At 41.6% G+C, this 19004-nt stretch overlaps 1 protein-coding gene across 1 annotated transcript in view; it reads left to right on the top strand.

The window, feature by feature from the left end:
• The first annotated feature begins 3120 nt into the window (after positions 1-3120).
• LOC115151623 (zinc transporter 7) overlaps positions 3121-19004 on the top strand; it is a 37379-nt gene continuing 21495 nt past the window's right edge. Inside the window, exons 1-8 of the mRNA XM_029695711.1 lie at positions 3121-3316; positions 3871-3972; positions 4418-4531; positions 7862-7949; positions 8144-8276; positions 12479-12688; positions 13913-13960; positions 15711-15846. Of these exons, the coding sequence (XP_029551571.1) occupies positions 3237-3316; positions 3871-3972; positions 4418-4531; positions 7862-7949; positions 8144-8276; positions 12479-12688; positions 13913-13960; positions 15711-15846 (911 nt within the window). The 5' untranslated portion in view covers positions 3121-3236. The remainder of the gene's footprint in view (positions 3317-3870; positions 3973-4417; positions 4532-7861; positions 7950-8143; positions 8277-12478; positions 12689-13912; positions 13961-15710; positions 15847-19004) is intronic.

The raw sequence follows: 19004 nt of genomic DNA, 5'->3' as shown, positions 1-19004 counted from the left end.
TAAATCTGGGCCATTTCTTAACAGGAGGACGCTCCAATTCTCCATCCAAATCTATACTGTACTATACTCTAAATTTACTAAGTATTATTTCAATAATGCATTATGCAAGATGTTCAAAAACACATAGCTTGTACCATGGACACAAGGGCTGAAAATAATCCTGGCAAGGTTTGGATGTCTTGTGTACAGTTGTTTTGACAAAGGCTCATTTCTATTCAGATGAAACAACTTTAGCAATAAACAGGCAAGACAGATCATAGGTGACATACAGAATCAGGGGATGTGTGGAACAGGATCCTTTACAAAATAACCTTGTGTACATTTTTCCATCTGAGGAGCATCTGTTATTCTATAGACATAAAATAGGAACTTGTTCCTGCTTCATTTATTAGACAACATCATGTGACTTGTTGTTTTGCAGACCACTTCATGTTAATGAGACCAGAATGGGTTAGCCATTAATTGACAGTCACGATTTATGTGTTATACTCCCAAACAAAGCACTTGTTATTATACTGTTGTAATGCATATTCATGAAGTTATTGAATGAAAGAAGTAAGACTTTGAAGATGTTGGCACTTATTTTATACTCTGCCTTATCACCAGTCTCTTTGTCTTTTGGATCAGTACTGTACTGTGATTAAAAATGGCAAAAGAATATGAAAGTCATTATACAATAAAGTTTTGGTACCATACTTCTCTTTCTTCATTTCAGATGGTTGAATAATCCTAAGATTATTCAAAGTGTACCAACAGTTTAATAAGGATTACAATTTCAGAGGCTAAATGAAGGCTTGGCATTAGGTGAAGGATGTTACCCAATTTTGGGTAGCAAATTTATGGCACTGCAACGTGACAACCAGTTTGGATGCCAGTTCCCATACTTATGCAAATTGTGCAAAAAAATAACTTTTTTCACAGATGAACAACTGTTCAACTAAATCAAACCTAGCCAACATTGTCTCTAGTGGCAATTTATGAGATGGGTATGGGTGTCGTTTAACTTTTTAGGCACCCAAACTTTTTGGGACTTTCATCAGTTCTGGGATTTTATCAAAGCAGACACGTATTGTGCGTGTCTGGTTCTTCCCTTTGGATCAACAGACACAGTTACCATGGGAACATTTCCCCACTGGAAGCACAGTTTTAATGTTCACAAACATTGCTTTTTTTCAACTGTTTAATATTCAGCCCTTATGCCCAGTTTCTCATCATTACCTTCGCTTGTTGCTTGATTATCTCAGAATCCAACAGCTCTCATGTTTGTGAAGTGTCTCTTTGTCACCTACTGTATGCTTCCACTTTCCTATTTTATTTCAGCAGACAGATACAGTTACTGCATTGGCCAGCATACCTACATTGAATAACGTATAACAACAAACATGTAGCACAGACATGATCCTTCTCTAAGCAAAGGAGGGAAATAGTGTTGGTGTGAAACACAGGGGAGGAGAGGACCTTCCTTGGATCTTTTTATAAGCACAAGAAGTTGCCAAATTTGAGATGATGTCACACCCTGATCTGTTTCACCTGTCCTTGTGCTTGTCTCCATCCCCCTCCAGGTGTCGCCCATCTTCCCCATTATCACCTGTGTATTTTTACCTGTGTTTTCTGTCTGTCTGTTGCCAGTTCATCTTGTTTGTTCAAGCCTACCAGTGGTTTGTCTCAGCGCCTGGGTTTCCCCTAGTCGCGCGGTTCTCGTTCTCCTGGTTTTTGACTTTTGCCAGTTCTGACCCTGTACCCGCCTGCCTGCCGTCCTGTACCTTTCCTCCACCTCTGGATTACCAACCTATGCCTGTCGTCCTGTACCTTGGCCTCTGCTCTGGATTATCGATCCCTGCCTGCCTTGACCTGTCATTTGCCTGCCCCTGTGGTTACAATAAACATTGTTACTTCACACAGTCTGCACTTGGGTCTTACCTTGATTCCTGATAGATGAAGGTTATTTCCCAGCACTCCCTGGTTGCCCTAATGTGGTATCCTCACTGGGATTCATGCATTATTCTTTTATAATGAAATCCAGAAGAGCAGGAAATGAGTGCCTATATGGATGCACTTGCAGCACTATTCTCACAGTGGAAGAATCAATGTTTTGTAGTGTTTGCGGTCCAATGTATAGCCAGTCTTATGTTTTCTAAATATATTGGCTCTACTTTTTGTCAGTCTCTTTTATTCAACAGCCTAAACAGCAATATAGATTTCATGCCATGACCAGCAATGGGGTCTAGCTTGCTTATCCAGAGCTTGGGGGGTATCTAGTGGTCAAAAAGATAAATACATTGGTAGATTCTTCATATTGCATGTTGTACCTTTCTTTTAGCAAACTCAGCCTAAAGTTTAACAAAATTGCATTACATTATTGAGGTCTAAATTTCAATACATTTCTGATCATAAAAGTTGACAAACACAAGTTTTCTATTATATGAAAAAAAATTACATAGGGTAGCCTATGTTTTTCCTATAATGGAAAACTGAATTTTAATACAGATTGTTAAATGAGGAACTCAAGTAAACTTTGTTCCATTTTAGACTTTATTTGGGAAATGTGAATTATAAGCTTCCATGAGCATGTTGTTTTTCATTCATAATAAAATAAATGTATTATTTTGTTGAATAAATCAGAAATTACTGTGCAACACAGGGTAAACACATTTTTAATTACTTTTTGTAATGACATTGCATTTGTAAGCACTATTGTGCAGTCAGGGTAATGTAGCCTACTCAGGGTGAAGAACTGTAGGCTGAATTGATCTGAGACAGTATCTGATGTGATGGTTAAAGTGTTATATAAAAAAAATAGTTGTTTCCCCCCCTTTTTTCTCCCCAATTTCGTGGTATCCAATTGGTAGTTACAGTCTTATCCCATCACTGCAACTGAACGATAACTATATGATGGGGAGCAGCATAGCCTTCTATTACAATTAAGGATTCTGGGTAGCAGTAGAATCTGATGGGGAACAGAACCCCTGAATGTAGGATAGCCAACTGTATCCATACACCAACATATCATTGGCTTTATTTTAGATATGTCTCAAAACCTATCCACCTTATTATTGTATTTGACCTGTGCCATACTTGCTTTAGGCAGGCAGTATGGTTTCTAGTAAAACATGTTTGGCAGCGCGAGTGGCCTCTATTGACCGGATGCATGTCTCATCTCCTGCTTGAAGGAGCTGAGTTGGTGGTTGCAGCACAAACCAACAGTCGCTAGCTAGCCACAATCTGGGACTGCTAAAATGTTACCATTATCTATAAAAGACGACGAGTACAAGCCAGCCAAATTCAACCTCCTTGCCAAAATTTCCGGATGGTTCAGGTAAGTTGTTGTATTTGTACTGTCTTTTTATGTTTATTTAGCTATTTTGAATCTATGCTAATTCAGATATCTGAAAATCATGCCAAAAAATCATGCTTCCTGAAACATAATGGATTTATTAGCTAGCTACTTTACAATCTATATTGGTTGACCAGAGAGATATTGTTGTCAGCTAACGTTACATAGACAAATATTTCTAGGGGACAGTAGCTGGCTAGCTAACTTAGCTTCAGAAGCCGGAATGGATGTCTTAACTAGCCAACACAGCTGGAAGTTAGCTAACGTTAACGTTTCTTCCGATTTACTTAGCTATCTAGTTGTAGTTATCTAACCTAGGGCGATTGTATAATATTTGTATGCGGTCAACATGCTTTACAGCAAAATGGATGCAATATTTGACATAGCTAACGTTACTTCTCATTCATAAACTGCCATACAAAAGCAATACGCTCGACTGTTGTGATTAGCGCAAGGCTAGCTTGGTTGATAACTCGCGCTAGCTTGCGGCTTTCATCAACTGGGATTCTAACTCAGTGCAATTTCTTATTTTCCAGATCAATCCTATCTGATACAACATCACGCAATTTGTTTTTCTTTCTCTGTCTGAATCTGTCCTTTGCTTTTGTGGAATTATCGTACGGCATATGGAGTAACAGGTGAGTTCTGACCGTATATAAATCGAAAAACACGCAACTCTTATTTCAGGATGTGCCACGTATGTCTAAGCATTGTGCCATAAACCGTAGCTTGCACTGCCCCTATCAGTGGGAATGCACCACATACTATATATATTTTAGCTACTTTGATAATTGTTATTCCCCAATGTGTATTAAAATGTCTATTTAGCTTGACGTCTGTGCATTCATTTCTGCCAGGACATCCTCTCTGCAACATGTGTTCAAATTAACTGGAACCAGCTGATTATCTGTCTGGTCTCCCAGGCTAGTATTCAAATGTCACTATGATAAAGTTAATGTCTTTCCATAGACAAGTAAGTAACTAGCTAGCTAGAACTAATATGTGCAAGAATAAATGTTATTGTTTTATCAGCCATTACTTAGTCATTCATAAAAGTACTGTATTTTTTTTTGTTGCTCTCAGTTTAGGCTTGATATCAGATTCCTTTCACATGTTCTTCGACTGCACTGCACTTTTAGCCGGACTTGCAGCCTCCGTGATCTCCAGGTGGAGGTCGAATGACTCCTTCTCATATGGGTACGTATGCAATCAATGTAGACCAGGGGTTTCAAACATACGGGTCCGTGGGTGGTTTGATCTTTTGTTATAGCAGTATCGAAAGGAGTTTAAGTTATTTTGAGGTACACCGAGCACTCACGTACCCGTCTCCCATGTTTTCAGTGTTGCTCCTAGAAGCTTTTCCACCACGTACCAACAGACTACACTGTCGTACGGCTCCAGAAGTGTCTTTATACCGGTATCATATTAACCAAGTTGGCTTTAATGAAACCAAGATTATTTATTGACAACACAAGGCTCTTGCGTGGTACTCTTTAGATGCCAAGGGAAGAAAACCCCTCAGTAAGAGAAACAACAGAAGGTTCCACAAAAGAGGAGTACTCACGTTTGACTCCCCTCCAGAGAGCTGATTCTGAAGCTTCTTTCAACCAACACGGCTAAAAACCTTAGCATCCCATCCTCGTCGCTATTATGTAAAGGACATTTTCAGGTGAATAAAAAAGAAGCGGAGTCGTTGATCAGTTGCAACAGGAAGACATCTCCAGAACAGAAGTAGAGAAAATGTCTAACAGGCCTCTTGGCAACGCCCTTTATATTCTAATCGGACAGTACCAAATGTTCTCTAAACATCAGCCCGAGAGGCTTGTATGAAGACAAAACAAAAGGCTGTGACTATGCCACCTGCTACAGAATCAGTGTTTATAATGTCATCAATACTAAACTCAGCAAAAAAAGAAACGTCCCTTTTTCAGGACCTTGTCTTTCAAAGATAATTTGTAAAAATCCAAATAACTTCACAGATCTTCATTGTAAAGGGTTTAAACACTGTTTCCCATGCTGGTTCAATGAACCATAAACAATTAATGAACTTGCACCTGTGGAACGGTCGTTAAGACACTAACAGCTTACAGACGGTAGGCAATTAAGGTCACAGTTATGAAAACTTAGGACACTAAAGAGGCCTTTCTACTGACTCTGAAAAACACCAAAAGAAAGATGCCCAGGGTCCCTGCTCATCTGTGTGAACGTGCCTTAGGCATGCTGGAAAGAGGCATGAGGACTGCAGATGTGGCCAGGGCAATAAATTGCAATGTCCGTACTGTGAGACGCCTAAGACAGCGCTACAGGGAGACAAGACGGACAGCTGATCGTCCTCGCAGTGCCAGACCATGTGTAACAACACCTGCATAAGATCGGTACATCCGAACAGCACACCTGCGGGACAGGTACAGGATGGCAACAACAACTGCCTGAGTTACACCAGGAACGCACAATCCCTCCATCAGTGCTCAGACTGTCCGCAATAGGCTGAGAGAGGCTGGACTGAGGGCTTGTAGGCCTGTTGTAAAGCAGGTTCTCACCAGACATCACCGGCAACAACGTCGCCTATGGGCACAAACCCACCGTCGCTGGACCAGACAGGACTGGCAAAAAGTGCTCTTCACTGATGAGTCACGGTTTTGTCTCACCAGGGGTGATGGTCGGGTTCGTGTTTATCGTCGAAGGAATGAGCTTTACACCGAGGCCTGTACTCTGGAGCAGGATCGTTTTGGAGGTAGAGGGTCCATCATGGTCTGGGGCAGTGTGTCGGCCTGAGCTTGTTGTCAATGCAGGCAATCTGAACGCTGTCCTCCTCCCTCATATGGTACCCTTCCTGCAGGCTCATCCTGACATGACCCTCCAGCATGACAATGCCACCAGCCATACTGCTTGTTCTGTGCGTGATTTCCTGCAAGACAGGAATGTCAGTGTTCTGCCATGACCAGCCAAGAGCCCGGATCTCAATCCCATTGAGCACGTCTGAGATCTGTTGGATCGGAGGGTGAGGGCTAGGGCCATTCCCTCCAGGAATGTCCGGGAACTTGCAGGTGCCTTGGTGGAAGAGTGGGGTAACATCTCACAGCAAGAACTGCCAAATCTGGTGCACTCCATGAGGATGCACTGCAGTACTTAATGCAGCTGGTGGCCACACCAGATACTGACTGACTTTTGATTTTGACTCCCCTTTGTTCTTTGACACATTATTCCATTTATGTTAGTCACATGTCTGTGGAACTTGTTCAGTTTATGTCTCAGTTGTTGAATCTTATGTTCATACAAATATTTACACATGTTAGTTTGCTGAAAATAAACGCAGTTGACAGTGAGAGGACGTTTATTTTTGTTGTTGCTGAGTTTATAATAATCAGTGTGTCCTCAGTACTTGTTCCTTCAGTAGCTCTGACGTCAATCACTATCAAATGATACGAGAACAACCCATAACATTCAAGTCTAGTGACCATTAAATCAGTGTCACAAACAGAACACTGGAAATCATGTGTGTTGCAGAAAGGGAAAACATATAAATATGCTAAGTATTGTGTTAATTACTCTTAATATTCAGTTAATTTAATTCATCTTAAATATTCCCATTACAAATAAATATAGCACATTTTTAAGAGCGGCCCTCCAGACCTCAACTAAGACTATGCGGTCCGTGGGGCAAATTGAGTTTTACTCCCCTGATGTAGAGTGTTAGCGAAGAGTGAAGCTACAAAGGTTACATTGTCTGAAACTAATAAGGTGTGTCTGCTAATGTTTACATTGACGTTTGTGACGTCTCCATTTTCAAAGCGTATACGGATACCTGCATTATTTCTGATCTTATGCCTTTATTGATATCCAGGGTTGCCAATCCTCCTGGTGAGCACTAAAACTTTCTGTGACAGAATGTGCACCTTCACTTAGGGCTGGCGCGGTAATTGTATAATCGTGTAACCGACGATTATGGATGAAAATAAAATAGGTCATAACCATTTATTTTTTGTGAACTTAATTTTTAAGTCGACAAACTCTACCCGAAAGTAGTCAAGTAAAAGTAAGCCTGCTTCACATAACGGCTGATATAAAGCGAGAGGAGTGGAGACAAAGTTTTAGAATTTTGTGTTGTGGAGCAAACGGCTGATGGAAGACTGCTGAAGTCGGAAGTTTCCATTTCCATGGGCACATGGACTCTCTACAACGTGATATAACTTCATTGCTCCTTGTTTCAGCAAGGTTTTGTTGCAAACTAGTATCATGAAATGCATGCACCCAATGGCTTACCAAAAACAGGGCACACTCTGTGACAGTTAGGAGAGGAGAAAATGTGCTTCATGAACGACTATAACGGTGGTCATTTGACTGACAAATAAGACATCTAAAATCCCATGACTGTCACAGCCCTACCTTCAGTACACATTTGGATGCGTGTATTGCTACTCATGTAACAAAGGTGGTGTAGTTGTTTTAAATCCTATTGGTATTTGGAGAGGTGATTAGACTTTATTGTTTACCTGTGTGTATTGTCTTTCTTATCTGTTTTTCCAGGTATGTGAGGGCAGAGGTATTGGCAGGGTTTGTGAATGGCCTGTTCCTCATCTTCACTGCCTTCTTCATTTTCTCAGAAGGTGTAGAGGTATGTCACAGAACAATCATTTTCATCATATCACATAATGAAACCAGGTTGATTTTGATGGGCCTAGTGTTTGGATAATATTTTGTTAACTGAAATTGACAATTGTATCTACCTTTTTTATTTAAGATGATCCATTCTGAATAACGTTCTTGTGATGTTGTTTGACTGGTCTTGTCTCCTGCTGCTTCTGACAGAGGGCTTTGGAGCCGCCACACGTGAATCACGATCGCCTGCTACCAGTGTCCGTCGCTGGACTGCTGGTTAACCTGGTTGGCATCTTTGTGTTCCAGCACGGGGGCCACGGCCACTCTCACGGCGGGGATGAAGGTTTGACATCTCTCTCTCTCTCTCTCCAGTGTCACTTTGCACCTCCATATCACTACATGATCCCCTAATCATCAGGCCTTTCCTGATTAATTTCTCTATTCAAAGTTCCTGTCCTTCCTCCTTGCGCTTCTATGCTAGGTCTAAAAGCATATAGTATTGGGGTGGAGCCATGAGGTGATTTGCCTTATCCACCCATCAATTCTTCTCCTAAGGTTCCTTTCCCCCAAGTTGTTCACTCAAATCCTCCCCAGGCTCACGTGTTTGGCATTAGTATTTTCTCTCTACTCTTTCTTTCCCAAGTATCTCTCTCTCTTTCCCAAGACCCTCTGCTCTCCGCCTAATCCCTGTCCACTCTGAAGTCACCAGTCCCTGTACCCTTTTCAAACACCCTAATATTAGCTTGTCTCATATACTGTATGAAGGAAAACTAGTTTTGGTGGGAAACTAGTCAGACCACATGACTTGAAGCTGCAGTACATGATATGCAGCTAACAGTCAGCTGTGTTCGAGAGCATTCTTTTAATCTAAATGAGTGAGAAATAGATGTCGTTGTTGTAAAAGTTTGTGAGTTTACATGTTAAATTATTTTTCCATGTTAAATTATTGTGTGAATTTTGCTAATGTGGACAGTTTGTTACTACCTTACATAAGGTTGCATTTTCACCCCATAAAATTTACTGGAATTACCCGTTTTACCTCAGATTGGTGATGTTAGAATAAAAGTGTAGTCATCACGATGACATAAGATTGATTGCTTAAAACAGATCAATATCTTTGGTTTTGTGTCTTTTGATTTTTGTCTCTCGCGCTGGGATGCGCAGGACTTAAAACTTGTTAATGAAATCGCACGAAAAGTTAAGTCTCTAGCCACACAACAATACCTGGATTTGACTGTCAAATCCTTCACTTAAATAGCAGTCAACCGTTGTCAGTGTTGGTATTCTATGCCGCGTTGTGATTCGTTTTAAGTTAACTAACAGAAAAAATTGTATGTTCTGTTTTCCATGATGGCAGCCTCCCGAAATAAACATCCGACATTCCAAAATATACATAAGCCTTTTACAAGTTGTCATCTAACCAGCCATGTATAGGTTATTCCAAGTTTCCCTGTGGCCTTTGAACAGTGTTAGTTCAAACAGCGCTACACCACAAACGTTTGCCCCCGTTCTATTGATTTCAGTGTGATATTAATGGAAGTGATTAACAAAAGAAGTGTTGCGTTACACTTACCGTGTTACGACCCACATGAAACAAAATGCAACACTTCAAAATGTCTTATACAATCCGTGTGGTTTTTGAGCTGTGTTGCACGATATGAGTGATTGACAAATAAGTGTTGCGTTTCTCTTTCCGTTTTGGTGACCCCCAAATCCAAATGCATCACTCTTCTTCAGGTTGTTCTCTACCCAGTGATTTAAAAAAAATATCTCCAGTTTCCATTTAGTTTTTTTTGTTATTTTGAACAGCATGGAATCTAATTTCGATATCGGGGATTTGTTGCCACTTGTCAAAACAACAGGTATTTGGTGCGTGTGCAGTTTTAAGGTGCTTGTTTAAAAAAATACAAGTAATATGATTGCTATTGTTGCACATGTACAGTTGAAGTCGAAGTTTACATACACTCAATTAGTATTGGTAGCATTGCCTTTAAATGGCTTAACTTGGGTCAAATGTTTTGGGTAGCCTTCCACAAGCTTCCCCACAATAAGTTGGATGAATCTTGGGCCATTCCTCCTGACAGAGCTGGTGTAACTGAGTCAGGTTTGTAGGCATCCTTGCTCGCACATGCTTTTTCAGTTCTGCCCACACATTTTCTATAGGATTTCTGATGGCCTCTCCAATACCTTGACTTTGTTGTCCTTAAGCCATTTTGCCACAACTTTGGAAGTATGCTTGGGGTCATTGTCCATTTGGAAGACCCATTTGCAACCAAGCTTTAACTTCCTGACGGATGTCTTGAGATGTTGCTTCAATATATCCACATCATTTTTCTACCTCATGATGCCATCTATTTTGTGAAGTGCACCAGTCCCTCCTGCAGCAAAGCACCCCCACAACATGATGCTGCCACCCCCGTGCTTCACGGTTGTGATGGTGTTCTTTGGCTTGCAAGCCTCCTCCTTTTCCCTCTAAACATACGATGGTCATTATGGCCAAACAGTTCTATTTTTGTTTCATCAGCCCAGAGGACATTTCTCCAAAAAATACAATGTTTGTCCCCATGTGCAGTTGCAAACCGTAGTATGGCTTTTTTTATGCCGGTTTTGGAGCAGTGGCTTCTTCCTTGCTGAGCGGCCTTTCAGGTTATGTTGATAAAGGACTAGTTTTACTGTGGATATAGTTACTTTTGTACCTGTTTCCTCCAGCATCTTCACAAGGTCCTTTGCTGTTGTTCTGGGATTGATTTGCGCTTTTTGCACCAAAGTACGTTCATCTCTAGGAGACAGAACGCGTCTCCTTCCTGAGCGGTATGACGGCAGCGAGGTCCCATGGTGTTTATACTTGTGTACTATTGTTTGTACAGATGAACGTGGTACCTTCAGGCGATTGGAAATTGCTCCCAAGGATGAACCAGACTTGTGGAGGTCTGCAATTTTTTTTGAGGTCTTGTCTGATTTCTTTTGATTTTTCCCATGATGTCAAGCAAAGACGCACTGAGTTTGAAGGTCTGTAAACAATTGTTGGAAAAATGACTTGTCATGCACAAAGTAGATGTCCTAACCGACTTGCCAAAACTATAGTTTGTTATCAAGAAATTTGTGGTTGAAAAACAAGTTTAAATGACTCCAACATAAGTGTATGTAAACTTCCCACTGCAACTCTGTGTAGATAGTACAGTTTATATTTTCAATACATCACACTGTTTCTGCATATTGGTTATTGATTTGGACACGTTAACCTGATATTTATCCAAATGTCTTGTCGACAGGAAGCAGCGACAGCATCATTTTCAACTTAAGTTTTAGGAATATAAATGTAACTTTCAACATTATTTTACAATGGTATTGTACTTAATCAGGTTAAAACAGCACGTTTTTGGACAGCTGCGATTTCTGATTTTATTTTGATGATATACCAGAAGTCACCAAAATGGGTTTGCCCTGCCTACGTCCTGCAATTCACCGTTTAGCAAACAACATAGCTTCTGCTTGTGCTCACCTTCACTCCACCTTCTTTGGTTCCGTTCTTTTGTCTCTCCGAGGACAAAGGAGATGATTGTGGACTACAGGAAAAGGAGGACCGAGCATGCTCTAGTGGAGCAGGTTGAGAGCTTCAAGTTCCTCGGTGTCCACATCCCCAACAAACTATCATGGTCCAAACACACTAAGACAGTTGTGAAGAGGGCACGACAAATCCTATTCCCCCTCAGGAGATGGGAAAAGATTTGGCATGCGTCCTCAGATCTTCAAAGTTCTACAGTTGCATCATCGAGAGCATCCTGACGGGTTGCATCACTGCCTCGTATGGCAACTGCTCGGCCTCCGACCACAGGGCGCTACAGAGGGAAGTGCGTGCAGCCCAGTACATCACTGGGGCCAAGCTTCGGTAGCAGGACCTCTATACCAGGCGGTGTCAGAGGAAGGTCCTAAAAAATTGTCAGACTCCAGCCACCCTAGTCATAGACTGTTCTTTCTGCTACCGCACAAGCGGTACCGGAGCGCCAGACTTCTTAACAGCTTCTACTCCCAAGCCATAAGACTGCTGAACAGTTAATCAAATGGCTACCCAGAGTATTTGCATTGACACCCCCCCCCCCCCCCAACATGTACATATTACCTCGACTAACCGGTGCCCCCGCACATTGACTCTGTACCGGGACCCCCTTGTTTTAAAAAAATGTTTTACTTAACCAACAATGCAGTTAAGAAAAATAAATGTTAAGGACTTGTAAGTAAGCATTGAAAGGTCTACACCTGTTGTTTTCTGTGCATGTGACATACAATTTGATTTGACATTTACTCTAGTATGACTTTTTTCAGGTTAATTAGCTGAATGCGTTCCTCAAGCAGGGAGCACCCTGAATAGAAGAGCACCAAGGCCAAGTGTTTTCTTTCACCTTTATGTTCAATAGAATGTCAACTGATTTACATGTTTTCCTCTTGACACAGATTTAGCTGTAGGTGTTTGAGCACAAGAATAAACTGGGCTGCTGAAATTTTTTCAGTAATAATGATAATAATCTGTGTCTTCTATCTCTGCAGGTCATGGCCACAGCCACTCTTTGTTCAATGGCAGTACGGGTCACGGGCACAGCCATGGGGGGCATGGGCATGAGTCCAAACACGGAGATGGGCACAGCCATGGAGATGGGCACGGGCACAGCCATGGAGATGGGCACGGGCACAGCCATGGAGATGGGCACGGGCACAGCCATGGAGACGGGCACTCCCACGATGACCCCCACTGCCATGGTGAGACCACACCTGGCACAGAAAACAAAATGGCTGTAATGCAGTGTGAGAATTCTCACACTGTCTCTTGTTCCAGAATAGGTAGTTATTTCAGTGGGTTGCAATGTTTTATATCTCCATTTAGGTAAATGCATAAAACGTTTGAGGAGAGTGAATATGCAGTGTATGAAAATGTAAACACCAGCAACATTTTCCCAAAAATGTAGATTCATATTGAAGATAGGTTTTCTGCTTCTCAATGTGTTGGCATTATTTAGGGGTCCTATCCCAAATCAATTCCTACTCATTCCTTGTTAAATTTGCAATCAGGGTTGCTACATCCATTTCTGGACTTTTAAATTCATGAAACACTCTTCAAGAATCATTGGGTAACTTATAAATGCCTATGAGCTTAGTTCAACTGTCGTACCCCATCAGAACCCCAAATATATGCTTGTTTTACCCCATTGTAAACACACTGTATAGCCTCAAAATATTGTTAAAGCTATAATTTTGATACCATGGATGGTCAGTCCTTGCATCCATAGCTGTCTATGAATTTAAGTGGTCACATTTTTCCAGCCCCATACCTCAGCTATTTAGCAAATCAGTGGCGGGGTGGCCGCTTTGTTTGAATAGCATATTTCCACTTTAAATCTCTACACACTGAATTAGTGTCCCTCCAGCTGAAAATTACTTTTTGCCTACAGCGCTAGGTGGCGCTATTACCACATTGCTGATACCTTCCAAATCTTGTCAGCTCTACAAGCGGGACTCAAAGATGTACTGTTGGGAAAAGGGAGCTGTTTATAAGGCCTGATCGTTCAGTGTGCGCAATTATTGACTGTTCACTCACCGTTGTCTATCACTTTTACCACAATTCAGTCTTTGCTAGCACTACACGATTTGACATGTGAGCTGGCACTTTGTGTATGTGGCAGCACTTCACTCACCTTTTCAGTCATGGTCCTGTATGGTTCAGATGGTAGAGCATGGCGCTTGCACTGCCAGGGTTATGGGTTCGATTCCCGGGGCTACTCATACGTAATTACTGTAAGTCGCTTTGGATAAAAGCGTCTGCCAAATGGCTTGTTGTTGTTATTATTATGTATTGTGTCCCAACAGAAGTCTCGGTGAACCTATGCAGGCAGTTGAAATGCTGTTGTGAATCTAATTTGTTGTTTCCCCTGTTTTCTATAGTTAATACTAATTGTCTGCTGTATTTAATGTATTTATTTATTCCAGATGAACTGCACACACCAGGCAAGGGCTCCAGCAAACAGATTTTGCAAGGTACTGAACATTTAAATGACTTGGCTAATTTGATGCACAGCCTAATCCAGCTATTGACTAATTTGTTCACCTACTGTATGTACACTGCGCACGTTTATTATTATTTTTTTCTTAAAATATTTGCTTACACCACCATCCGTCACCTCTGTAATGGCCGATTTAGTGTTGTGTGAGATTGTAGTCATGAATTTTCATCCAGTTCAAGAGAGAATTTATTGTCTCGATTTGAAGTCTCCCTTTTTATACATAGGCATAAGGTTTTAAGTAGGCCTATCTGTTTGATTGTGTTTCTGACATCGCAGCCAAAACATTTGAAATGGTGTGAGATTATATGGGACTGGTCGTTGGTGGGGAACACTCAAGGCACCAATTACATCTGAGGAGGAGTCCAGGAGCACTGTCACTTTAAACTGCTTTGTCCAGGCTTTTATGGGAAAGGGCTGAGAAGAGAAAGTAGTTTGTCCCTTTCACCCAGTGCATAGAGAGAAATTAAGAGAGAGCAAAAGAATGGGGCCTTTGGAGGCCTACTCAGGGGAAACACTGGACCCACACAGAAGTTGGGGTGGCATAGGGAGCTCTGGAGAATGGAGGGAGATGGGAGAAAGAAAGGGGGGGTGACAGTGCGAAAGGTGACTTAACCCCTGTCCCTGTTTAGCCATTGGTTGAGGACCTTTCCTCTGCTACGGATTGAATTGTTATGAAGCTAGTCTATCCCAGGAGGTTGGTTGATATTTTCTTTGTCAACCGTTGTGTTTTCTATATTCAAAGTGCACGGTACTTTTGGCATAGAATGACTTCCTCCTCAACATTCCTTTTCAACTTCAGTTTTCATCAAAAACCTTGCCACATCACAGGTCCTATGTCACTGTAATATTATGGCTCATGTACAATTGCAGTGCTAGATTGGGCTTCAGAAAATGCCCCAAATCAAAGTTATAGGCACAGTAGCAATTTATAGTTTGTGGTTGAAGTGCCCCTTTAAAACACCTGGAAAAGGTTTTGAGGCGAAAACTTTTTTTGTGCATCAATTAATATAATTTCACTGTCTTAGCCTGTAAACATAATTGGTTTTATTCTCCACACCGAATAGGTGCAGTGAAATGTGTAGTAATAGTAGTACGGCGACCCTGGAGCAAATTAGGGTTAAGTGCCTTGCTCAAGGGCACATCGACTGATTTCTTTACCTTGTCGGCTCAGGTATTCGAACCAGCAACCTTTCGGTTCCTGGCCCAACGCTCTAACCGCTAGGCTACCTGCCGCCTATATCTCAACTTCTGAAGGCTAACCCCAGCCAAACTCCAACAGTAATGCCATTCATGTAATGTTTCAATCGACGTGAATATGAAAGGACTAAACAAAAGGCTGTGTTGTGGGGAAATTAGAGTTGTTTAACCTTTTGACCTTGGGACTGTGGAGGGAAGTTGTAGCTTGCTCTCAAGGAGAGCGGAGCAATGCATAAGCCCATGGGAACACTGTGACATACATGATAATGTCAGTGGAAGTGAGTCCAGTGTCAGAGCTGCGCCTTACATACAGTCCAAACCAACCTCCTGCTCAACTGGGTTAAAAAAAACTTCAGTTGTAACTGACACAGTAGCTTGATTTCCAAAGTCAGAATACTTATGCGTTGAGCATGAACGTTAAAAAGGATGTATTTTTATTTATTTACTTCTGCCCAGTATTGCTTGCGGGACTTATTTGTAGATAAGGATGATATGAAATACTTATGACGGCCAATGTTGTTTTGCAGGAGTGTTTTTACATATTGTAGCCGACACTCTGGGCAGCGTTGGAGTGATCATCTCAGCCATCCTGATGCAGAAGTATGACCTGATGATCGCTGACCCCATCTGCTCCATGTGCATCTCCATTCTGATCGGAGTCAGGTGAGATGACCGTACACAACAGTACATTCTCAACAGGTCACACACACTCATTTTACAGATATTCCCATAAAAGAGAAACTTAAAGGCCATCGTCAAACTGCTGCCGGAAAGTAGCACATACACTCAGGGCTAGGTTTAGAAAGGTTTTTCACCAGTACAGTTTGGAAGCATTATCTTCAGGATGGAACAAAATACCTTTAAGTACAGCTCAAACCAGGACATACCTTTTTAGGTCATATAACCTTTCTTTGTTTGATTTTTGCACTAGTGCAAACACGTCTTAAAACACGGCCCAATAGTTGTGATTTTGGACTCATTAGTGTAGTTCACTTTGATTGTTTTTGACTTGCCATGGTAGCAGAGAACTCCAGAGAAATTTCACAATCCCCATCCATTGAATGCTCCACAAGTAGGGCCACACCCAAGGAATATTGCACACTGGCTTCTCCCATGACGCTGAATATATGTATTCGTATCCAGCTTAATGTCTTTAGTAGGGCTGTGATGATGCCACTATTACAATATTTTTTCAATGGCAAAAATGAACTCTGATCCTGTTAGGTTCTGAACAAACAGTGTAAAAACTCAAACGGATGACTAGAAAAAGCTCAAACCAAGTTTATTCACCCACTGGGTCATACAGCTGCAAAGACAAAGCATGATTACACAATCACATATATTTATACCCTCCTAAGCGGGGTCAATCCTTACACATCTAGACAGCCAATAATACATCTCTGTAGCTAGTCAGGAACTTAATTGGTTCCTCTCACTGGTGTAGTCATGGCCCTGCCTGATGCTAGAACCTTCGTGGGGGTGAAATGCACAGTATCAGTCAAATGTTTGGACACACCTACTCATTCAAGGGTTTTTCTTTATTTTTCTATTTTCTACATTGTAGAATAATAGTGAAGATATCAAAACTATGAAATAACATGTGGTAACCAAAAAACTGTTAAACAAATCAAAATAAATGTTTATTTGAGGTTCTTCAAATAGCCACCATTTGCCTTGACAGCTTTGAACACTAGGCATTCTCTCAACCAGCTTCATGAGGAATGCTTTTCCAACAGTCTTGAAGGAGTTCCCACATATGCTGAGCACTTGTTGGCTGCTTTTCTTCACTCTGCAGTCCAACTCATCCCAAACCATCTCTTTTGGGTTGAGGTCGGGTGATTGTGGAAGCCAGGTCATCTGATGCAGCACTCCATCACTCTCCTTCTTGGTCAAATAGCCCTTACCCAGCCTGGAGGTGTATGTTGGGTCATTGTCCTGTTGAAAAACAAATGCTAGTCCCACTACAGTGCCTTGGAAAAGTATTCACCCCCTTGGCATTTTCATATTTTGTTGCATTACAACCTGTATTTAAATGGATTTTTATTTGGATTTCATGTAATGGACATACACAAAATAGTCCAAATTGGGGAAGTGAAATGAAAAAAATAGCTTGTTTCAAAAAATTCTAGAAGTTAGTGGTGCATGCATATGTATTCACCCCCTTTGCTATGAAGCCCCTAAATAAGATCTGGTGCAACCAGTTAACTCCAGAAGTCACAATTAGATTGCACACAGGTGGACTTTAACTAAGTGTCACATGATCTCAGTATATATACACCTGTTCTGAAAAGCCCCGGAGTATGCAACACCACTAAGCAAGGGGCACAACCAACAAGTGGTGCTATGAAGACCAAGGAGCTCTCCAAACAGGTCAGGGACAAAGTTGTGGAGAAGTACAGATCAGGGTTTGGTTCTAAAAAAGTATCAAACTTTGAACATCCCATGGAGCACCATTTAAATCCAATCCAAGAATATGGCACAACAAACCTGCCAAGAGAGGGCCGCCCACCAAAACTCACGGACCAGGCAAGGAGGGCATTAATCAGAGAGGCAACAAAGAGACCAAAGATAACCCTGAAGGAGCTGCAAAGCTCGACAGCGGAGATTGGATTATCTGTCCATAGGACCACTTTAAGCCGTACACTCAACAGAGCTGGGCTTTACGGAAGAGTGTCCAGAAAAAAATAAGCAAACATGTTTGGTGTTTGCCAAAAGGCATGTGGGATACTCCCCAAACATATGCAAGAAGGTACTGTGGTCAGATGAGACTAAAATGTAGCTTTTTGCCCATCAAGAAAAACGCTCTGCCTGGCGTAAACTATCACCCTGAGAACACCATCCCCACAGTGAAGCATGGTGGTGGCAGCATCAGTAAAACACCTCAACACCATCACACCTCCATGCTTCACGATGGAAACCACACATGCGGAGATCATCCATTCACCGACTCTGCGTCTCACAAAGACACGGCGGTTGGAACTAAAAATCTCAGATTTGGACTCATCAGACCAAAGGACAGATTTTCACCGGTCTAATGTCCATTGCTCGCGTTTCTTGACCCAAGCAAGTCTTTTCTTCTTATTGGTTTCCTTTAGTAGTGGTTTCTTTGCAGCCATTCAACCATGAAGGCCTGATGCACGCAATCTCCTCTGAACAGTTGATGTGTCTTACTTGAACTGTGAAGCATTTATTTGAGCTGCAATTTCTGAGGCTGTAAACTCTCTATTGAACTTAGCCTCTGCAGCAGCGGTAACTCGGTCTTCCATTCCTGTGGCGGTCTTCATGAGAGCTAGTTTCATCATAGCGCTTGATGGTTTTTGCCACTGCACTTGAAGAAACTTTCAAAGTTCTTGAAATGTCCACATTGACTGACCTTCATGTCTTAAAGTAATGATGGACTGTCGTTTCTCTTTGCTTGATTGAGCTGTTCTTGCCATAATATGGACTTGGTCTTTTACCAAATAGGGTTATCATCTGTATACCACCCCAACCTTGTCACAACACAACTGATTGGCTCAAACGCATTAAGAAATTCCACAAATTAACTTTTAAGAAGGCACACCTGTTGATTGAAATGCATTCCAGGTGACTACCTCATGAAGCTGGTTAGAGAATGCCAAGAGTGTGCAAAGATGTCATCAAGGCAAAGGGTTTCTTGAATTTGTTCTGGATTTGGGGACTGTGAAAAGACCCCTTGTGGCATGTCTGATGGGATAAGTGTGTGTGTCAGAGCTGTGTGTAAGTTGACTATGCAAACAATTTGGGATTTTCAACACAATGTTTCTTATAAAAAGAAGTGATGCAGTCAGTCTCTCCTCAAC

This window comes from Salmo trutta, chromosome 17 (genome assembly GCF_901001165.1).
Source record: "Salmo trutta chromosome 17, fSalTru1.1, whole genome shotgun sequence".
NCBI lineage: Eukaryota > Metazoa > Chordata > Actinopteri > Salmoniformes > Salmonidae > Salmo > Salmo trutta.
This window is presented reverse-complemented; position numbering and strand designations above follow the sequence as displayed.